The 24,493-nt window shown below is 40.9% G+C and overlaps 1 protein-coding gene across 1 annotated transcript in view; it reads left to right on the top strand.

Moving 5' to 3' along the window:
• Positions 1 to 24,493, top strand: part of ZBBX (zinc finger B-box domain containing) — a 178,589-nt gene that overhangs the window by 58,890 nt on the left and 95,206 nt on the right. The window contains exon 8 of the mRNA XM_066600685.1: positions 23,156 to 23,327. Within this exon, the coding sequence (XP_066456782.1) occupies positions 23,156 to 23,327 (172 nt within the window). The remainder of the gene's footprint in view (positions 1 to 23,155; positions 23,328 to 24,493) is intronic.

Below are 24,493 nucleotides of genomic sequence, written 5' to 3'. Positions count from 1 at the left end.
ACCTTCTGCTGCGGAAAACAAATCGCAGCGTGCTCCATTTTCCCCAGTTCCCGGTTGAAGTCAATGGGAGCCGCCCGATCTGTGGCCCGCCTGCAGCTGACACTGCAGATGGCTGCGGATCCTGTGGGAAAGCAGGAGATTTATTAAAAAACAAAAAACTGTACTGCGCATGTCCGAAGGTTAGCCATGAGGACCATGTGCAGTACAGCAAACCCGGAAGTAGCGAGGTCCGCGTGGATGTTGCAGCCTGCAAGACACAGGTACGCAGGTCCCACTAGCTGCGGGTACGGGGCGGATTCCGACGGAAAAGAAGTGTAACTATAATTGCAAATAAATCTGTTTTTATAAATGTAAATCCTGAATAACACACAGCTATAGGCATAACATATAAGATCACTAGTTGGCAGATGTATAACAACAAAGGACTTCCATAAATGGTATGAAAATATGGAAATTTAGATGCCATTTTGGCAGAAGTCACTTATTTCTGTTATGTCCACCAGTGTTCTCCCTTGGAGTATTCCAGTAGTAATCAGCCGGCATCGTTGGCATCCACTTTCCTTCATACCATTTTTCAATTGCAGGTATGTCCTGCTAAAATCTTTCGCCATGCTCATCTGAGAAGTCACTGCAGCTCTCCTTGAATTATTGCTGGACAGTTCTGATAAATGACGTCCATGGTTGTAATGGGCAATATACTGTAATAAAGAAGTACAATATCGAACATCCTACTTTCTAATGATGTCTGTAGCTTCATTATCTTGCCTGACAGACAATTTTCGTTGTCGTATTTGGACTCGGCACCCTGAATATAAGTACAAACACAGATTTTTACAGAGAATAATATACCCTTATAACATTCTGGTATTGTTCAGATTCCCAAGATCAAGTGATAATCTGAACTATAATCGTTCAGTGTAAAAGGGCTCTTTGATACTCAATTAGGGGGTTGCATTCTTATACCTTATTTCCCCGCTGTATGTGACCAGACGCGGCTTTTGTGAGTGATAACAGTCGTTAGGGGTGAGAGAAGCCATTCCTGTAGTGATCAACACATTGATGGTCTGGCTAGTATTTTAAAGGAGTTTTCTTTGAGGAGTTTTTTATATAATCTGCATACACAGAATTGACATATACAGAACGCCTCTAGCAGCTGCTCTAACATATCATAGACTGGTAGAGTTGGAAGGGACCTCCAGGGTCATCGGGTCCAACCCCCTGCTCAGTGCTGGATCACTAAATCATCCCAGACAGATATTTGTCCAGCCTTTGTTTGAACACTTCCATTGATTCTATGAATGATTACAGCATTTATCCAAGTATTTTAAATTCACATTGGCATTAGAATGATTAAACACCTGAAACTGAATTAACCTCACCTCCTCTGGGACCTGCTACATTACTAACTGTTCTTAAGAGTCAGTAGACCTTCTGCATTGGTGCCGCACTACTATCAGTCAGTTACTACTGCAGTATGTAATTAAGATGTGGGGCAAGTACCATATGATCTTCCAGCTTTTTTGTGTGCATCAGTAGCATCTGTGGAAACTACACGGACGTTGTATATAACATAAAATACTATATGCTGCTTCACCCTTAGGTTTAACTAACTATGGAGAATATTGTAAACTAGCACTGAGTAGTGACCAGGAAACGGTGAAGGAGGCTTGGCAGTTCTGGACCCAATATTACAATGAAATGTGGACATCTCAATTAAGTCAAATGGAAGATGCATTTAATAAGCTTGGTTTACTTCACAAACAATTGCCTGCAGTGTGTTAGAATGGCACATGCATTTTTACCGTACCCATAGAAGGGCAGTGGTTTTCAGCACTTGCTCATAGCAGTTTAACTATACAGGTTAAGCTTTCAGTTGCTCCTAGCTGTGAGAGCTTGAAGCGTATTGAAAGGACTTATGTAAGAAAATATATAGCATGGCCTTCCTCAGGGGAATCTTTTACTAGACATTCATTTAAGTCATAGTTGGCTGTAAAGGAGTATTCTCATTTGAGACTTTCATGGTATCTGCACAGGATATGGCATAAAAGTCTCATAGACGTGGGTCCCTCCTCTGGGACTCCCACCTTTCTCTAGTTCTGGCCCGCAAAGTCCTGAGCCCAGCTAAATTCAGTGGCTGGGAGTTGCGGGAATAGCAGAAAAAGCCAAGCAGGTATATATAGATAAGTAGGATAGGAATGCGCCACAAGGTTTTTAAAAAAACTCCACTCCACTGGGGTTCCGCAAGTACCCGATCCACGTATTAACCGGAGAGCTGCAGGACATTAAAAGGGGTTCCCTGATGCAGGGTAACACTCACAAAGAAATATATAACACAATATTGTTAGAAAAGATTGTCACCGCCCTACAAGGTACTTTGTATTGTATATATGAAGAACACTTTGTCTTTAGCGGTAAGCATAAAGGCAAGTGATAATGTAGGAAAGACACTTACTGGGGAGGAGGGGGGTGTGTAATACAGAAACCCCCTCCTTGAAATGTAGACTCCAATCACAGACGATGGTACACACCGGTGTACTGGATAAAGTCCAAGGTTTTATTAAACAATCCACCGATTGTGGATAACGTATTAGACAGGCAACGCGTTTCGGTGTCCTGATGACACCTTTCTCAAGCCATATGATACATAAAAAACATAAAACATCTACTCACATTTATAATGAAAACGAAAATGAAAATGCTCGATGCATCCGTGGGTAGCGCCATTTTATGGGCGGGGTTTACTATGATAATGTATGACATGGTGGTGGGGGGAAGGGCCAGCGTTAAAATAACTGGAGGATGGAATAAAAGTTAAAATTGGGCAATTCTAAACAAGAGTGTGTGGATTGGGGGCCCAGGGATAACTTTCAGATTTGCAGGAGAAAACGAGCAGCAGAATGTTTAAAAATCAAAGTATAGTATAGGGGGAGTGATTGGACACGGGGGGCGTGCTTAGTAGCGTGTGACCACAACCGCTAAAGACAAAGTGTTCTTCATATATACAATACAAAGTACCTTGTAGCGCGGTGACAATCTTTTCTAACAATATTGTGTTATATATTTCTAGGTATATATAGACATTTAATAACCAGTGGGTTTGTTGATCCAGGTCTTAGAGTCTGGTAGGAACTTTTCAATTGTTGATTCAGGGATTATTCTGACGCCCACTATGGAGTCGGGAAGGAAGTTTTTTCCCCCAAGCATGTGCTAAATTGGCTTCTGCCTCATTGTTTTTTTTGCCTTCATCTGTATCAACATGGGGGGATGGAAACAGGCTGAGCTGGATGGACATTGTCTTCTTTCAGCCTAACATACTATGTTACTATGTTTCATGGCATGTCTTGTGGATATGTCATGAAATTATCAGATGGGAATACACCTTTAAAGGGGTTGTCCCGCGCCGAAACGTGTTGGTTTTTTTTCAATAGCGCCCCCCCCCCCCGTTCGGCGCGAGACAAACCCGATGCAGGGGTTTAAAAAAAAAAACGGATAGTACTTACCCGAATCCCCGCGCTCCGGTGACTTCTTACTTACCTTGCGAAGATGGCCGCCGGGATCTTCACCCACGGTGGACCGCAGGTCTTCTCCCATGGTGCACCGTGGGCTCTGTGCGTTCCATTGCCGATTCCAGCCTCCTGATTGGCTGGAATCGGCACACGTGGCGGGGCGGAGCTACGAGGAGCAGCTCTCCGGCACGAGCAGCCCCATTCAGAAGGGACAAGACCGGACTGCGCAAGCGCGTCTAATCGGGCGATTAGACGCTGAAATTAGACAGCTCCATGGAGACGAGGACGCTAGCAACGGAACAGGTAAGAGAAAAACTTCTGTATGGCTCATAATTAATGCACGATGTATATTACAAAGTGCATTAATATGGCCATACAGAAGTGTACGACCCCACTTGCTTTCACGGGACAACCCCTTTAAGTTTATATTCACCCTTTTAAATTGCAGCTTAAGGCCTCATTCACCCGGCAGTATTCTGGACAGTATTTTGCATCAATTTTTGTAAACCAGGAGCGAATCCAAAATATGGAAGAACTATTTATCCTTTTCCTCTATGTAAGTTCTATTCCTGATATTATCTTTCAAATGCTGATGCAAAATACTGACCAAATACTGCCGTGTGAATGAAGCCACAGACAGGTCAGTCATAACATTTAAAAGTACTGATGGGTGAAGTGAATGCATATATTTATTATCAAGGGCTGTCAAGGGCATTAGACGGCAAGTGATAAGTTAGTTCTTGAAGTTAATATGTTGAAAGCAGGAAAAATGGGCAAACGTAGGAATATGACGGGTAAAATTGTCAGAAGACCAGTCAGAGCATTTTCAAAACACAAGTTCTGGGGGGGTGTTCCCGGTATGTACTATTATATGTAAAGTGGCCCAAAGAAGGAAAATTGGTGCTGAAGACTATCTGATGCACATAGTGAAGGCGAACCTGTCCGGTATGATCCCTTATAAGAACTGCTGTACCTCAAACTGCTGATAAAGTTAATGCAGGCTTTGATAGAAAGGTGTTAGAACATATAGAGCATTGCAGCTTGCTGCTTTTGGCTCTTCATAGCCAAAGACTGGTTAAAATACCCTACCAATGCTGACCTCTGTACACTATTGAAAGTGCCTCCATTGGGTACATGAATACCTTAACTGGACTATGGAGTAATAGAAGAAGGCAGCCTGGCATTCTTTTACATCACATGTATGTCACAAAAAAAACCATAAGCATCACAGAAAGACTAGCATGAAAACTTAACCTTTACTAATAATAGCTAAAATATTACCATGAACCACTGTATAAAATTTAATAATGTTTCAAAAAGATCCAAAGAATAAATACGGGCTGGAAAATAAGGTCCAAAAATATATAAATGATAACGTTTTCCTAGTCTGACCCTAAAATATATGCCTTGCTTGTTTTGTTACAGGAATAGCTGCCCTGATAATGGTGATTCTATCAGGAACCTCCTAATACAGTACTATTATGCCCAAATCAGGGTAAAAAAATTATGTAATCTACAGATTAATAAACTGGGGAATCTCAGATAAATGTATATAATATTATACTATGAAGTCACATGAGGCAAAGCATTATGCCAACTATTTAATCAAAATGCACCTAGATCCTGGCATTCATGGGGATGTTACTTTGACACATATCACCTACGTAAACATTTGTACAGACTAAGTACATCCTTTCATGGTAATATTATTAATTAATTAAGTGACCTCTTTCAGAAGGATAATGCACCATGTCACACTGCAGAACTATTCAGGAATGGTTTGAGGAACATGACAAAGAGTTCAAGGTGTTGACTTTGCCTCCAATTTCCTAAGATTTCAAACCAGTTGAGAATTCAGTGTATTGTGTTGGAAAGACCAATCCATTGAGACCCCCACCTCATAACCTACAGGACTTAAAGGGATATTCCCAAGACGCACGTTTATCACCTATAGGATAGGTAATTAAAGTCTGATTGATAGGCGTCTTACCGCTGAGACCCCCACTGATCCTGAGATCAGGGACCCCATGTCCCTCTCCTCATCACTGCAGCCCCACTTTTCTCTCCTTCAGTGACGTCAGATTGAATGGAGCTGTGGCCATACCTGCACAGCAGCTGCTTTATTCATTTAGGGTTGCCGATGGAAATGGCTTAGTGCTTGTACTTGGCTATCTCCGGAAGTCTCATTGAAAATAAATGGAGTGGTACAGCGCATGCGTGACTGTCACTCCATTCAATCTCCTCCTCAATGAAACCCCTACCAATCAGACTTTTATCACCTATCCTATCTTGTGATAACCTCTTTAAAGGATCTGTTACTAATGTCTTTATGATAGATACCACAAAGACATAGGGAAAGCTACACAATATTAGGAAAGTAGTTTTAATACTGTGACTGATAGGAGCAAGTCCATGTATACTCGTATCTTTCCATTGATTTCAAAGTGTTCGTTCACAAGTGCATATGTTTCCTGTGCATTTAGTTGCGCCCCAAAAACCCCACAGCATGCTCTATTTTCCTGCACGAGTCAATGGGGATGCGCAAATGCACACGCAACACACTGGAAGATGCGTGAAACAGTTCGCAATTGCCCATGAAAAGAACACATCTTGAACTCATTAGACTAATTGGCAATTTCAATGACTGGGAGCATCAGTGCCTATTTTTTTGCGTGTGCTATTGCATATCTCAGAATTCCTTGCTGGCTCAATATGTACATCCATTGTTGTCTGGTAATTTTTATTCTGCAAAGCGTAGTCTTTGCACCAGGTAGTTTGGGCTAAGCTATAGAAAACCAAGTCTCCCACTGAAGTATATGAGTCCTGCTAGTATGTTTTGGATCTGCCTGTTGTCAGTAACAACCAACAAAACTGTAACTGGTTCCAATAGGATCAGGATCAGTATAAGAGTGGCCTTACACAGTCGTAAACGCACATAGGATCGCTATCACAAGACGTATATGATCTTTGTAGGGCGCATGATCGCAGGTTATAGCGCCTATCTGGGTCCATTTTATTTTTTAAACTCATTTTTATTAGAAAGTAAATAACTTACAACATCTTTTGTAGCATAGTGGAACAATCAAAAGCAGGACAAATTAATGTAGATCTGATAATATTTAACAAAAAGGGCCGAATACCCCAGTAGCGGAAATCTAGGTAGAGGTAGATAAAAGGAGTTTAGACATTGTGTCAGCCTCGGTTTCCAGCCCAAGGACGTGCTTGTTAATGAGAGCGTCTCTGGAACATTGAAATGAAGGATGAGAGTAATTGTGGAGGGTAGGATGTGAGTGAGGAACCTCACCGTAGACACCATGCCTTTCAAATTTTCCTGGGCATCTGTGCCCTTTATAAACTGTATAGTTATACAGAATAGTGGAATTGACCAATTTCTGCCACATTGACACTGATGGATTCCTGTGATCCATCCAACGTAATGCTATTACTTTCCTAGCCAAGAAAAGTACCTCTCTCAAAAATATTCTAAGATGGTACTGCCAAATCTCCTCATCAAGTATCGCGAATAGGCACACTTCAAGGCCTGTAGAGACAGTGGTTCCCAAAACCTCAGAGAGTAGGTCAGTGACCTCTCTCCAGAAGCCTTGATTTTTAGAAAATGAGCTAAATGTGACCCCAAATTAGGGAGTGGGTCATCACTCAACCAGCATCTTAAGTAAACCAATTGGCTAGCAATATAATTTAAGAATACGTCTGGGAGAGCCTGCTGCCTTGGTTTCTGCAGGGTGGAAATTTAAAGTTTTGGATGGGAATGTCGCCATATGAAAGATGTCATAAGTGAGTTCATTGACCTGAAAAATCAGGAGGAAATTACTATTGAGGTGTGTTATAGGACATAGAGACATTTTGGAAAGACTATCATCTTTATCAAATTAACATGTCCAACCACCAAAATTGGCAAGGATCCCCAGGTTTTGAATTTAGTTTTAAATAAGTCTATCAGAGGATATACATTCAAATCTAAGGATCGTCCTGATTTATTAGAAATCTGAACTCCCAGATATTTAAAGGCATCAATAATTGTCTGCATAGTGAGTCTGAGTTACACAGCAGGTTTGTTCTAGACAGAGGCATCAGGGCGGATTTTGCCCAGTTAATATGAAGACCCAAAAAGCCTCCATATTGATTTAGGAGTTCTATGGCATGCGTAAGAGATGTTTCTGAGTTAGACATAAATAACATGAGGTCGTCAGCAAGTAACGCCACTCTATCCTCGTGCTCCCCCATGACAACACCCACTATAGGCAGAGCAAAAATCACATAGCTGTGTTAGCTGTCCCGATCAATATCCAATTGGTACAGATGAATGTTCCGCCTGAGATGAGCAATGTGGGAAAGAAAACGTGAAAATGTTAATTTTAATTAGCTCTATCCTGAAAGAAATACCGTATATACTCGAGTATAAGCCGAGATGTTCAGCACAAAAAATGTGCTGAAACCCCCCCCCATGGCTTATACTTGAGTGAGGTAAAAAAAAACAACAACCCTCAATACTCACCTATCAGCCGGCGTCTGTGTCCCCGGCGATGTGCCCAGCTGCTGCAGCCTTCTCCCCGCAGTCTTCTCCCTGGCTTGGTTTTGAAATCCCCGCTATCAGCGCTGTGATTGGATCGAGCTGATGGCGGGGATTTTAAAAGCAAGCCAGGGAGAAGACAGCGGGGAGAAGACTGCAGCGGCTGGGCGCAGCGACGGGGAGAGCATCGCGCTGGGGACAGCATCGCACCAGGAACACAGACGCCGGCTGATAGGTGAGTATTGCTTTTTTTTTTACCTACTATATACTCGAGTATAGCTAGGCTTATACTCGAGTCAATAAGTTTTACCAATTTTTTGTGGTAAAACGTATTGACTCGGCTTACATCGGGTCGGCTAATACTCGAGTATATATGGTAATTAATAACTAAGATTTTTCATATTTACATTTCTTTATCTCCATATCACGTACTTTATTGGAAACAGTGAACTTGACTACAAAGAGGATTGATGACCTTTTTCTGCTCTGTGCTGACTTTTAGGTAATTGATGGTCAAACCATAGCATATATATCGTAGATAGGTAATGATGGCTCTAGAGCATTAGCCAGATCCAACATTACTCTAGAGAAACGTCCACAGGTATTTGACCACAATGGTGCATAACACAGCCGTACTTGGATAAAACAATTTCTCAATGTTACAATATCTATATTCTAATGATCCATGTAGAACCCAACATGCTGCTGCATTCACTCGGGAATCTTCACAACCTCTATTCTCAAGATCGGTGGAGGTCCCGGTGGTCAGTCCTCCACCAATCAAATAGTTATCCCTTTTTTCTGCACTAGGGTGCATCATTTGGTAGGTTAATGTCTTTAACCAATAGACTGCATGGGTAACAATTTCCTCCTTTATATTATGTGCACCTGTAAATTAAAAAACCACCATTTCTGTAAAAATGTATGTATATTAAACTTTCCGAGCTGCAGTGTTAAAATAATTTAAAACCCATTTCTGCTATTATGCAGACATATGATATAGTGATTTCCAATCCATTTAATTAAAGTGACGAGATGCAAATAGCTACAATTTAGCAAGTAAGATACAGTATATACAAGGGAAAGTGTTTCTTATTCTAATGAATGGATTAAAAAATAAATTTAGAGTCAATTGCATTCTTTTAAAATTGTTCTAATTAAACTAAGAAAAGTTAATCCAAAGTGAGTCTTAAAGAAGCTTTACAGTTAATATGCTGGCTTAATGCTTAGATTTAGCTAAATCCTAAACTGATTCTGGTATGATGTAAGAATTCTTGCAGTGGTTCATTTATGTTGTCTTCGGAAGTGTATGACCCAGTTGAAGAAGATTGTCTGTGCCAACACTTTGGAAAAGTTATATATATCATAGGAAAGAAATTGGTTGTTGTCGCTGTCAGGACTAATTGGAGCCATAGAAAACGGACCGTAATGGGACTATTTTATTTAAAAAACGTCCATTGAACTGAGCAACCTTTTAATTCCACTGCTGTATGAAGAAGAGGATTTCATCACTCCAGAATATCCTGTTAAGTTCTGTCTTACAAGCTGTTTCTTTTCCGTTGGAGTAGTCGGCATTACGCCTCTTCATTTGGTATCAATAACATGCAAACTGCCTTCTCTAGAGGAGTGTGTAATAGAGTTGTGAGGATCAGCAGCTGCATTGCATTGTAAGCAGAGTCCATCTAGCAAAGCTACAGGTCCTTACTGAAAGCCAGTTACTTGAGCATAATCAATTATGGCTTTAGACAAAGCACAGCGCACAAAGATTCCGCTGCATCGTATATTCTATATGCAAATGTATGGATGGGAGGAATTGAAATACACATTTTGTTAAAGCATTACTAATGTGAATACAAGGGTGATACTTTTGGTTTGCTCAGTCGTTTCACTGTACAGAGTTTGGAGCATATGTGTTTTTCTCTTGGCTGCATGACTATTGCCCAAGGTGTAGAATAGCATGGGATGCTTGATCCCGGTGCCATGGCCACAGTGTCTTTCCACCCAGACTCAACTGGCTACAGTTCTCTTCATAAGGCAAAACAAGCAAATGCAGCAAAGCTACATTTCTTTCTTTAATGTACTGAATTAAGATAACTCAACTCTGTGGACTGGGAAACTCCCAGTACTACTACCTGCGAATTGAAGCATTTTTGGTTTCACTGACTGCCAGATTTTTTTCAGATGGCTTACGCCGTAGCAACTCTCAGCACAATAGTGATAGCAGCTGTTGCAGTGCAGGGATACATTGAATTGCCTTTTAGATGTAAAATTCATAAGATAAATGTTGCGTGACAAAAATATCTATCATAAAAAAATTCAAGTGAAGAAAAAAATTGTGTGCAATCTTTTACAAAACTAGTTTGCCTGTGATATGAGGTGGAACAGTTTGCAAAACCCCAGTCTGCTACTGCAAAAAAAGTAACTAGTATTGGGAAGGCTCGGATCAGTGACAATATTTTAGTCCATTCTGCATTAAAGGAAATATTCAGTTTGATACAACTTAGGGTTGGTTCACATCAATGTTAACGGGCTTAATAGAGTAGGAAAACGGCACACCCTGGCCGGATGGATCCATCTCATGACAGAACCGAAAGGTGCCGAACAGACCGCATTGACTATAATGGGATCCACTCCGTTTCTGGCCGGGCTTGTAACTTTTTAGAGTGTGAAAAAGCACAGCATACTGCGCTATTTTGTCCTGTTTTTAAACACAATTCAGCAACCTCCAACGCTAATGTGAATGAACCCTTAGCTGCATGAAACGTACTACAACTTTCTTAGGGCTTCTGTTTACTGGCTATAGTGCATTGCGTTACTCACGGCGATAATCCGGCCGCAAGTAACGCAGTGCAAGCTTTTCATAGCTTTGTCATGGAAAGTGCGGCCCCCTGTCCACAAGCGGGGAATCATAGCGATTCTTCGCTAGCGGGACTCAAATTACGGCATGCTGCGATTTGCTGCGATTCTCCGCTGTGAGCCTATCTATCAGATAGGCTCACCTCGGAGAGCTGACAGCTCTCCCCCCTCATCCCCCGCAGCGGAATATCACTAGCGATATTCCACCTCGGCTGTAGACAGGGGGCCTTAAGGAGAACGTACATATTTATTTGTAAAAACAATAATATGTATAACACAGCAGAACCTCTAGTGGTATTTACCTTAGTTATTTATGACAAATGCACAGGATATGCTATAAATGAGGAATGGAGGGGGTCTCACCTCTGCAACTTCAGGAGACTGAACCCACAACAGACTGAACAGAGAGGTGGCTGCTCAGCAATTTCCATACCTTCTACAGGCTTCAATGGAGAAAGCCCTACAGACACTTTTCTCAGTTCTATATGCAATTTGCCAAATCGCTTAATGGAACACAGTCAAGGCAAACTGGTGAATCGGTGGGGCTTCAAGAGGTAGGGCTCCCATTATACATTTATGACATATCCACAAATACTACTAACTGGCTCGCTTGACTTCCGCATAAATATGCCTTTTTGAATTACCTGAGAATGAATGTTTATTTTAGTAGGGAGAGCGAAACTAAGCTGCTGCCAGACACTTCTGCATAATGCACATAATTTTGCATTCTTTACGTTTTCTTAATAGATAGTAGTCAGTACTTACATTTGGGCATCCTTCTGAGGTCTTTTAGTATTTGCTAACCTCACCTATGTCAGATGAGAATAAACATTTAGCCACTATTTATCATTACACACCTCCTTGGAGAATTGTTTGATGTTCTGATATAGTCAGGATTTATATTAAAGTGACCCTACAGTTCACAGTAAAAATTTACTATACATGGAGAATGTATGGTTGCAATGAACATTATTCAACACTCATTGCAAATTCAGTTCATTTGCCAAATTTACAAACCTTTAGCTCCTTGTAAAAAAAACAACAATCAAACAAGAACAATTTAAATAGCTCAACACAACTAATATAACAAGAGGTTTTTCCAAATTAAACAGAAAATGCCACTTTTAACGTCATAGCCTACAAAGCCCTAGCCAGTCCAGGTATTTGATTTGTTTTATCTCAAGTATACCGGATGCAACTAATGAAGCCCTTGAATAATTGCATCAGGTGTGCTTGATATAACACCCGATTTGCAAATATACCCTCTTATAAGGGATTCTATTCAGGGAGGTAAATAATTCTCAGATCAGAGTAGTCATTAAAAGTTGCGTTTGTGCTGAATTTGAAGAAATCACTTTTCATATTAGATTTATTTACCAATTTTACAAACTTTTAAGTGTTTGCAAAAAACAATCAAGCAAGAACAAGTTAAATAGCTCAACACAACTAATATAAAAAGTGATTTCTTCAATTTCAATGACTTCTCTGGTCTAAGAACTATTTAGCGGAACACAGTTCCTTTGTGATACTCTCTTGCCTTTTTCATAATCCACCTCAGGTTTGCAACGTGTTCACAGGTCCCTCTGTCCTTGCAGAATCCAGCTTGAACATCAGGAAGTTCCTTGTCAAGGATATTGCCCAAGTGCTTCTGAATGATTTTCAGAAGCACCTTACTAGTGTGAGGAATCAGAGCAATTGTTCTTTAGTTTCCACAGTCCTTCACATTGCCCTTCTTTGGCGGTGGGATGAAAACTGATGTTTGCAAATCCCTTGGCCATGTGTAGGTCTTCCTGATTGTCCAGCATAGTGTTGCAAATGCAGCTCTTGGGACTGGTTTAGGCAGCTTTGCAGGGATCTCATCAATGTCAGGTGCTTTGCTATTTAGCAGCTGTCTCATCGCCCATTGCACTTCACTTTCCAGCAGGTCTGGTTACAGATCCTGTTGGACCCCATGTTCCTCTGGGTGCTCACTGCTGGCACCAGCGTATAGTTCTGCATATTGCTTCCATCTCTTGATGTTTTGCTGGTCGCTGATTTCATTCCTGTTTTGGTCCTTGCTCACTGCTTGGTGGGCGGAGAAAGGCTTCTTCACAGTGTATGGGTGGACACTTGAGCTTGCATAGTCTGACTCTGGCTTTGGCTATAAGGAGCTGGTGATCGGATCCATAGTCTTCAATTGGTAGTGTCTTTGCAGACAAAATTTTAACTTTCCATTTCTTCTGGCAGAAGATATAGTCGATTTGGTTGCGATGCTGCCCATTTGGGGATGTCTAGGTGTAGAGGCGTCATTTCGGCTGGGTAAAGAATGTGTAGGCGATTCTAAACTTGTCACCCTGGCAGAACTGCACAAGATGATCCCCAGCATCATTCCTCTCCCCTCGGCTGTGTTTGCCGACCACTTCTGCATACTCTCCTAGGACTATATAATATCCTTTTCTTGGGGTTCTGTCAAATGCATTATGGAATTGGGCACAGAAGTCCTCAGTGTCCTGCTCTGATGTATCTGCAATTGCTGCATAAACTTTTACAATGGTCACATTCAGAGGTTTTCTTCTGATGCAGATGGACATGACTCTATCATTGATGTATTTGAGGGTCTCTATGCACCTTGTGATTTATTTACTTTTTCTTTGCCCCAATGCCTGCCTCTTTTCTCCTTTTTGTCTCGTAAAAGAGTAATAAATGGTGTAGTCATCTGAGCTGAAGTCCTAAAATCCAGTTCAATGCAGTTCACTGACTCCAATTAGATCCACACTCATTCTTTCCATTTCTCTTTTGATGATGTCCAGCTTACCATTACTCATCCCTCTCATATTTCATCTTCCAATGGTATACCGTGCTTTGCAGTTCAGGTGATACTTTTCACCATGAAACTATATCAGCCATTGGGATCTCTTGTGGATTTTCTTTTCTTGCGTAATTCCCATTGTTCTGACTACTTCGGGTTCTCTTTCGCTCATCTCCAATAGTGTTATTGATGCAGTTCACCCTGGGGGGGGAGGGGGGACACTGTCGAGCACCATATTTGAAGCATATCACTGAGGCAGAAAATGTCTATAGACCATTACCAAGAAGCCCTTCAGAGTTATAGACAATCTAAAACCAATGTTTATTAATCTTCATTAAAATAAGGGCTGACGGGAACAGACTACAAAGAAACCACAATTTCTCACAACTAGACACTATCTTTAGGATTGATAGAAGGTGCTTACTATAAAATAATTAGCAAGGAGCCAGTATTGAAGGATTCAAGATAGGTGATGATGGATCCTTAAAGAACATATGCCCATTCTTCTTATACCTCAAGGGTGCTGGACTGGCACAATTAATCTAACCTATCAGAAAACATATGATATATATCATTAATTTCTAAATTGATAGTGTGTTAAATATAAGATAGCAAGAGAATTAACAAGAATCTCCCAATTCTTGCTAGACTATAATATAGTATTTGTACTTGTTAGTGTTGATAGTTCAAGGTGTGATCATCAAAATTATAGTTATAATGATCATTCAATGTTTTATTTTGGTCATCAAAAATGTGATTATGATGTTTTATGACTTTTATGTTGGTTTGATGCATTTCTGTGTCTGGTGAAAACACTTCATAAGGAACCTACGTACGATCACACCAACTATATAGTACACTAGTATAGGTGTGCTCTTATGTACAATAATAACTGTACTGCATAAATGGGTACTCCCAGACTGCAGTTCGGTTAAAAAGAGTATCTGCCCTGCCTGCCTAGCACATACTCAGTGATTAAAGGAGAACACCAGTGATGGAAGGCATAAGTGCATGGCAAGCGGGAGCCAGTGATAGCTCATAGCTGAAGTGAATTTAAGATTGAGTGAATTCATAGGAAGGTCGTCTCATCTCCGTTGCACAGAATAAAGATATCATCTATGAAACAGAGCCACAAGGTGATCTTATCTGACCAATTATTCAATTCCGTAGGAAAAACCACCTTTTCCTCCCACCAGCCCAGGTAGCAAGGTCTAATTGTGCACATAGCAAAAACGTCTGAGTATTGTGCTGATATCTGAATACGGGTTATTATCAGCCCTCTTCTCTGATGGGTGTCTGCCATGCACTTACATAAGGGCTATCAGTAGCTCCTGTTCTGATGGGTGCTTGTCAATCACTTATGTTTTCTATTACTGGATTTTTTTCTTCCTCCAAGCACTGAGTTTGTGCAAGACAGGCAGGAGAGATACTTATCATTATTGAATTACAGCTTATATCCGATTAGGGGCTATCACTAGCTCCCGCTTGCCATGCACTTATGCCTTCCCTCACTGGTTTTCTCCTTTAATTACTGAGTATGTGCTAGGCAGGCAGGGCAGATACTCTTCTTAACCGAACTGCAGTCTGGGAGTACCCATTTATGCAGTACAGTTATTATATTATATTCGTACATAAGAGCACACCTATACTGGTGTACTATATAGTTGGTGAGGCCGTACATAGGTTCCTTATGAAGTGTTTTCACCAGACACAGAAACGCGTTGAACCAACATAAAAGTTATAAAACATCATAATCACAATTTTGATGAACAAAATGAAACATTGAATAATCATCATAACCATAATTTTGATGATCGCACCTTGAACTATCAACACTAACAAGTACAAATACTATATTATAGTCTAGCAAGAATTGGGAGATTCTTGTTAATTCTCTCTGCTATCTTATATTTAACACACTATCAATTTAGAAATTAATGATATATATCATATGTTTTCTGATAGGTTAGATGAATTGTGCCAGCCCAGCACCCTTGAGGTATAAGAAGAATGGGCATATGTTCTTAATGGATCCATCATCACCTATCTTGAATCCTTCAATACTGGGTCCTTGCAAATTATTTTATAGTAAGCACCTTCTATCAATCTTAAAGATAGTGTCTAGTTGTGAGAAATTGTGTTTTCTTTGTAGTCTGTCCCCGTCAGCCCTTATTTTGATGAAGATTAACAAACATTGGTTATAGATTATCTATAACTGTGAATAGCCATATTTGAAGCATTTTGCTTCTGATCCATAGAAATTCATGGTGAAGTTTTTATGGGGTAGGTCACCAGGTATTCATAGCACTTAGTCACACGGCTGCCATTGTGGATATGTCATGTGATGCCACGCTCCTAGCGCTTTGAGACAATTATGGGAAGGGAGGGATAGAATAAAATATAAATCTATAAAAACACAAAGAAAAAAAAACACTGCCCATGCAAACCTACACCATAACCGACCTGTAATGCAAGACTATACAAATTATATAACAATACATCCAAAACAAAATGAGGAAGCCAGTACTATACTTTATTTTAGCTTTAGTTGATTAGTATTAAGAATAATTTTTTTTTTTAATTTCACACACATTATCCCATATAAAACAAGAAAAATGGAAAATATTTCAGTGAAAAAAGGTATCAAGAAATAGCCCTATATGTCCCATAAAAAAACAGCAAAAATGATTTTGATATCCCAAGAAAAAAATAGGGCCATAAAACGACCACATACATAAAATCACTGATAAGTGTCTGGTCCTTTAGGACCTACACACTCTGGTCTTTAGGGTGCTAAAATGGGTCTCATATAAAGACAACCCTTTTTTTAATGAAAGCCAGCAAATCAATCATCTGATCATTCCAATCAGGCTTCTCGAACACCAAATATCACTTTTAAAGGGCAGAAATGCCTCATATAGGGGTCTTCAGTAGAAGACCCTACTCTGTGGCATCAAAAAGCCCTAATAGAGCACATTGACAGAAGTTGTCTTCTCAACCCCTTCGTGCATACACCAGCTAATTTCTTGTGATATTCATAGATTTTGCGAGTTGCGAATTTTGCTATTCTGTTCTTCAACATAAAGAAGCTAAACATAGTTAGCGATCTCCCTAGACATATCTCATAAAACCCAGTTGCACTAAAGGTTATTTATCTTTATTTTATTCACTTCACTTCTTTCAAAATGCACAGTAAGCAGCAGTCAGATATAAGCAAATACATACACAGCAAGCCTAAGGCACCTGTACTAGTAATATATATAGCTCAAACGAATGCAAACATGTGACTCTATTCCACCAGCTTACGCTGAATGATCTGTGTAGCGTGTAGGAAGTACTATGCATAGCGGTGGATATACTATCATTTCCCAGTAAATGAGTCTGCAGATTTGTAGTCTATAATGTCCAAAGCAGGCCAAAAAAAAATAGTTCCCACGATAATAAGATTGATCTTGCAGACAACGGTACGTTCTCTATTGCTCGGTAGTCTCACCAATAAAATTGATTCTTCCCGTGTCCATGACTGATCATCTGCTCACTGTAAATCTGTTGAAGCAGAACACGTCTCATGCTGCCCCACTGAAGCTTCTCTGAATAAGCTGGTTAGGAAAATAGAACATGACGAGATTCAGAAATTTTCTGGTCTGTTTAATGCTGCATCAACAGTAGCAAAACATGACTAAAGTTTCATGGATTTTGTAACTGTTGTCAAGAAACAGACATAACAAGACCTTAATCTTGGTTCAAATTATGTAAACTCCCATGGTATATAGGATTTTAGGTACACTTTGAAATTCACAATTGTCTGCTCCCTGTTGAGGCTGACAAGCACGCAAGCAAAGCAGGCGTACTTATTAATTACCATTTATGCCAAAATAAGTTCATCAAACTTCTGCTGACCAAACTTTGGGAGACGCCGTCTGCATTGATCATTAATTTCCGTCTTGACAGTTAAGGACAAAAAAACTGTCCGCGAGGAATCAAAGCTCTTCTCTCTACGCACGCAGTCAGTCGTCTCCTTTTTCTTGATAGACTTTAGATAATGTTTCTGCCGTTTCCCCCTTAACTTACGGTTAGTTTGATATTAGGCAGAGAGATGTGTCTTGTTTAGTATGGAAATGAACGTCTTAAATGTGCAGTCTTACATAAGTAACTGCCTCTTAAGATACACCTGCATACCCTATAAAAGAGCATTTTAAATGAAGCACAGCAGCCTTTGGATTTTACCTTAATTGAACTACAACTGCCAACACATGCGAAGCTCAGTGCCATAAAAATAAAATATGTCAAAAATCTAATGTAGTTGTGCGTTGCATTTCAATTTAAGCCTAACCTGGACTTAACAGTGCCTTTTATACTGTGGTTTCAAAAGATAAATGCACTCCGAGCTGCAGAAGAGAATATTGCCGAAGTATAGAAACAGTTCTGCTCGTCTTTAGTCGTTTCCTTAAGTACACTTCTTCTATGCCAATTTGCATATTTTTTAAATAACGAGCTAAGCGCAGACAATTCAACAAGAAATTTAACATGCACAGAAAGTGAAATGTCCACTGGAAATATCGGCACAACATACTGGGAGCCAGTGGGTTGCTAATTTCATGCATTTATGTCAGCAGTGAAATTGTTTAGTAATTCAGTTTACTTCTAATATTTCATATTTGCAGGAGAAATCTCAAGATGGCAAATTAGATATTTCTCATGCTTTTCAAAAAAGAACTGAATGTTGATGAGGCAAGCGGAAAACGTGTAAAAGACAAAAAGATTATTGGCAGCACAGTCTCAAGCCCTTGTTACAAACGGGCTAAGTACCAATAATACACAATTTGTTTACCGGTATGTGCTTATGCCAAGCAAGTAGTGTACACTCCATAATGATATGTATGAGAGTGGATCCTGGCTTGAAAAAGGCTGACTGCGTTCAGTCGAAACATTGTCTTGTTATGCAAAACTGTGGCAATAAAGAAAGAAAACTGGTGAGAAGATTCTGTTTGCCTTTTGGAGGTTTTTTTGTACCTTTGATGCTGCTCTACTATTACAATTATACTTTATGGACAGTGGATGATGGGTCCTCATCTATTTTGAGCTTGCATCATTGCTCCCTACTATTGAAGGTGGATTGATTGAGTGCTGCAACCATATATCTTTTATACTATGGATTCCTTAAAGTTAAATCACAGTAACTGCAAACACATAGCATTAGGTAGCTTTGCAGAATCTATCGTCTTTCTTTTTTAGGAGCTTCATCATATTGTGTTCTATTGCTTTATTTTGCCTAGCACCCACTTGGCTAACAGTCCAGGAGACCACCTATGTAGCTGAATGGTCTAAACTCTCTCTGTGACTGTATGATACATTGTGTTGAACAAGGCCCCGTTACCTACTCAGAGAGAAGAAAATATATGGAAATTGAAGGACCCAACATAAAAAACAGATATTCTATTTTTCCAAAAACAGCACCACTCGTGTCTGTCGGCTGTGCCTGGTATTGCAGCTGTAATACCAGACACAGCTGTTGAACAACAGTAGTGCTGTTTCTGGAAAAAAAGAAGTGTGATTGTTCTCAGTAAGAGAAACCAAGTAATTTGTAGATATGACACCATTGAATAACTAACAAAAATACATGATGTTATAGCGAGCTTTCAGGTCTTAAAAGGTTTGGTACCGTGTTAGAAAAAGACTCGTTTTTTTTTCCAATCCCAGACAATCCCTTAAGGTGGTTTTCCCACTACTTAAGATTGCTTCTCAACCACTCTGTACTTTCTGGTTACTTCTAACCAGGACAGGTGATTGTTGCAGCCAATCACTTTTCATAGCAGGTGACCTTCTATAGCCGGTAATTGGCTGCATCAGTCACATGTGCTGGATAGCAGCAGCCAGGAAGGACAGAGTGGTAGTGAAGCAATTTTAAGTCATGGGAAACACCCCGTTCAGCAAGGTATTACGCAGTTTAACCCCTTAATGACCAGGCCAAATTTTGCAAATCTGACATCTGTCACTTTAACATGGAAAAACACCAGAAAGGTTTTGCAAATCCAAGTGATTCTGACATTGTTTTTTCGCCACATGTTGTACTTCATTTAGGCGGAAAAAATAGACTGATAGAATTTGTTTTTATTTATTAAAAGCGCCAAAATTGGGAAAATTTTGAAAAAATCGTAATTTTTTCACATTTCCAACTGCAATATCTCAAATATGTGCAAACATAATAAAGACATTTTTGCTAAGATATATATTTCCACCCGTTTACTTTATTTTGGGCGCACATTGGAAAAACTTTCGGTTTTTTTTTTTTAACCATTTAGGAGACGTACAAATTTAACATTACTTTTCAGCATTTTGAGGAACACTTTGTTTTCCTAGACCAAGCCAAGATTGGAAAGGCTCATAGGAGTTAGAATGATAGATACCCCCACAAGTGACCCCATTTTAATAACTACACCCCTTAATGTATTCACTGAGGGGGGTCATAAGTATTTTAACCCCACAGTTTTATTCAGGAGTCAATGCAATTTAGAAGAGAAAAACTAAAATTTCATATTTTTGCAAATATGTCATTTTAAAGACAGGACTTTTTTCTATAATACACATGAAAATGAGGATTTGCACCCCAAAATGGATACCCCTGTTTGTCCTGTGCTCAGAAACCTACCCATAGTGGCCCTAGTATTACGTCTGTATGCACAATGGGGCCCAAAATGAAAGGAGCAACCGGTGGCTTTCAGAACAGAAATTTTGCTTGAAGATTTAGGCCCTATTGCACACTTGTAGAGCCCTTCAGTGACCAAAACGATGGAGAACCCCCACAAGTGACCCCATTTTGAAAACTAGACCCATTAACGAATTCTTCTAGGGGTGTACTGCGTATTTTGATACCACAGTTTTTGAATGAATCTATGCAAAGCAGAAGGAAAATAAATACAATTTTCATTTTTTTGGCAATTGTGTCAATTTAAAAACTGTTTTTTTTTGTACAGTGTACATAGGAATGAAAACTTTCATCCCAAAATGGATACCCCCATTTGTCCTGTGTTCAGAAACATATCCATTGTGGCCCTACTCTACTTACAGGACACATGGCTAGGCCCATAATGGAGGAAATGCCCACTGGATTTCAGGGTACAATCAAATAAATTCCAGGCCCCATTGCCCACTTATACGGGAAAAAAATTGACTTCCTAAAAATAATCCCTCCCCCGCCATCCCTATTTTTTGGCATTCCTTAAATATTAGATAAAAGTAATAATGTAAACTGCGTTTTATGTCCGAAGACGGGGGTAATTACGGAGGCTGGTTGGGATGGGCACATGGATCAAGAAAACCGTGTATCCCTCCTACTACCATGCTTTTTTGGGGGTATTTCGTGACCTCAGCGGTGGGGATGGGGTGTAAAAAGTGGCGCTCTGTGAGGCTTTGTAATCTTGCTGCGGTGCGGCGGTCTCACACAGAAGGCACTCAACAAGCTGCTCCTGGAACTGCATGAAAGGAGCGTTCCCGGGGCTTCTTGTAAATTACATATTACAGGTAGCGGTTTGAATAACGCCGGGCTCACACAGCCATATGTGCTTGCGGAGGCCCGCATCGGATACCAGCTGTGAGCCCGGCCGTGACCCTGCGTACGGCCGAGTAATGTACTGCGCATAACTGCATACTCACACAGACAGTCATGCGCAGTACACCGGGAGCCAGGAGATTTTAAATTTCCCGCAGCTCCGGGCCTTCTGCGCATGCAGCTGACGTAATGCCCGCTTCGAGGACCAGGACAGCGGGGATAAGTGCGGCGGACGGGGGTGAGTAATCTCAGCTGCCCCCACGGATCCGATCCCTGAGGGCAGCTGAATCTTTAAATTTTTAAAAACTTTTTTTAACTTTTATGTGATCGGCGCTATCCATTGGATAGCGCCGATCGCATTGCCGGGGGGGACTGCCCGCAGCCCAGGATGACAGCTCCATGTTGTCGGCTACCTGCGGGCACCGACAGCATGGAGCTGTCACGTCCAGAGCCCACGTGGCTTTATTCCCTGCAGGACACGTGTTTTTACGTCCTTAGAGAATAAAGCCCACTTGGGCAGGACGTAAAAGGCAATGGGCTGGTCACTAAGTGGTTAAGGCCTCATGTCCACGGGGAAAATCAGATCCGCTGCAGATTCTACATGGAGAATCTGCAGCGGGTGCCTCCTGCCCCGCGGACATGAGCGCCGAAAATAGCAATTTAAAAGTATTTACCTATCCGTAGCGGGCGGGGACGCTCTGCTCTTCCTCACGGCCGGATCTTCATTTTCGGCCGGCGGATGAATTCCTGACGCCGGCGGCACGTCGCCGGCACGTCGCCGACGTGCCGCGCGCATGCGCCGGGCACATCCGCCGAGCCGAAGCAAGGGAGATGCGGCCGTGAGGAAGAGAAGAGCTTCCCGGTCCGCTGCGGGTGAGTAAATGCTTTAAATTCCTATTTTAGGTCTCCCGCGGATCCGGACGGCTTCCATAGGCTTCAATAGAAGCCCGCGGGAGCCGTCCCTGCGGGAGACCCGCATGAAAATGGAGCATGGTCCAGATTTTTTCATGCTCCATTTTTTTTAAAATCACTTTTATTGACGATCCGCGGGTATTTATGTACCCGCGGGTGGTCAATGCATCCCTATGGGGTGCGGATCCGCGTGCAGGTAATCCGCTGCGGATCCTAAATCATATTTTCCCCGTGGACATGAGCCCTTAGGGGAAAATATGATTTAGGATCCGCAGCGGATGCCGGCGTCAGGAATTCATCCGCCGGCCGAAAATGAAGATCCGGCCGTGAGGAAGAGCAGAGCGTCCCCGCCCGCTACGGATAGGTAAATACTTTTAAATTGCTATTTTCGGCGCTCATGTCCGCGGGGCAGGAGGGACCCGCTGCAGATTCTACATGGAGAATCTGCAGCGGATCTGATTTTCCCCGTGGACATGAGGCCTAAAGGGGAAACTTTACAATAACAAGAAAAATTGTAATGTACTTTATGTATGCTGAAATGTAGGCTTGGTGATGACAAGGGGAGACACTATATCTAGTAAAGGAAGCATATGATATTGTATTATGATGTTTGGACAAGAACATTTGAATAAAAATCTGTGTGCCCGATATGGACCCTTATGGATATTCCCCTGATCAACCGACGAGCAGGCAAACACTTGTTCATTGGCTACTTGCATTGTTAATGCGGCCACAAAATTGATTGCTCATTTGCAGTGCATCTCGCTTTGAAAACTGAGATGTGCTACCAATGAATGCAATATGTATGGTGATGAGTGATCGTCTACGATTGTGTGTCCCCATAATAGTGATTATCTCCCTGTGTTCAACCACCTTAACAAGCACTAATCAACATGCTATATTGTCAGTTGGGGTTCGTAAGATGGCGAAGAATCGGCCTGTGTAATAGGGCCCTTAGAATATCATAATGTAAGGCAATGTACAAAATAATATTTTTATAAACTTCCCAACAGTCTTTTATCTCGGAGCCAAGAAAAGAACGCCTACCTGAAAATAGCAGATCTCTTCTGCACGGAAGATTTAATGAAGAGGAATCGGCAAAATATTTTAATGATGCTTTATTGGAATGGAGAAATGGGGCCAAAAATAAATCAGAACATTTCAATGTCCTAAAAGTGGAATCAGGTAATGCATTGATTATTGTTGTTTTGTATATTTTTGTGTTTTAATTGGATATTCAGATGTTTCTAAATTAAATGAAAAAACTGAAATGAGGATAGAGAACAGAGACCTTAGCAAATGGTGAGCTATCACACTCCCACACAGTGAATGCATTAAGAAATACATATTTTCTGTTCAAATATTTTGCAGACATAGAAAAGTAACTCAGTGGGATTAACATAAGATGAGACCTTTTCTTTTCACTTTTAGTATCACTTACTGCAAAATTAAGTATTAGTTCAGATATAGAAGACCTCTACAGGCTTCATGGAAAACAATGCATGACCATTTACTTTAAAGAGTACCCATGCTTTTTCCTTTGGAGGCTTCAGCTCCATCTGCCGTTTTCGGCTCCTTCCGTCAGCTGTAGACGACCCCATATAGTGCTATTTAAGGGCTAAATGGGTCTGTCTTCAGCTACCAGAAGGAACTGAAAATGGCAGACAAAGCAGGTGTACTCTGAAGTGAGAGGGCAAGTAGTCTTTAGGTGAATATCTCAGTAGAGCTTCATGGTTTACAATTGACCCATCCAATAGCTGAACATATATCTTCTTCTGTTTAACTGAACATTTGGTAACATTAAAGAAGTAAACTGGGGATGAAACTCATAGTTTTAGGTTTTGCTTGGACTCGGTGGGCTCCTCTAGCCTTACAAAGTATTACCCACCATGTGTCTGTATTCTGGAGATTCACAGCTGTGCTCACCAGCGATGCCCTGGTGGTGGATCTTTGAATATAGACACGATAGTGGGAGAAATGTCAGGACCAGTCAAAAATAATTATTTAACCACTTAAGGGCCTGTGTCTCATGAAGACTTTTAGGCACTACTAAACTCAGGATAGCATCACAACTTCCTTGAGTAATGCAAGACCATGTAGTCCAAAGTACAAACAGTCCATGAACCATACCAGAAGTCAAGGAAGAAGAAGTAGAGGATGGGCGCTAAGTATCATTGACTTATCATACTCACAAAAGAAAGTGTAATTAGGCACTTACATCTGCATGGGAAGAGGGGCTGGCTAGCACCTCTCCACCCCCTGTAGGTAGTTTAAGACTTCAGCAGGAGGGCCATGCAAGATAACTTACAAAGTGTAGTAGGAAAATAGCCTCTCATTGCATTTCCTGCATA

This window comes from Eleutherodactylus coqui, chromosome 1 (genome assembly GCF_035609145.1).
Source record: "Eleutherodactylus coqui strain aEleCoq1 chromosome 1, aEleCoq1.hap1, whole genome shotgun sequence".
Lineage (NCBI taxonomy): Eukaryota > Metazoa > Chordata > Amphibia > Anura > Eleutherodactylidae > Eleutherodactylus > Eleutherodactylus coqui.
This window is presented reverse-complemented; position numbering and strand designations above follow the sequence as displayed.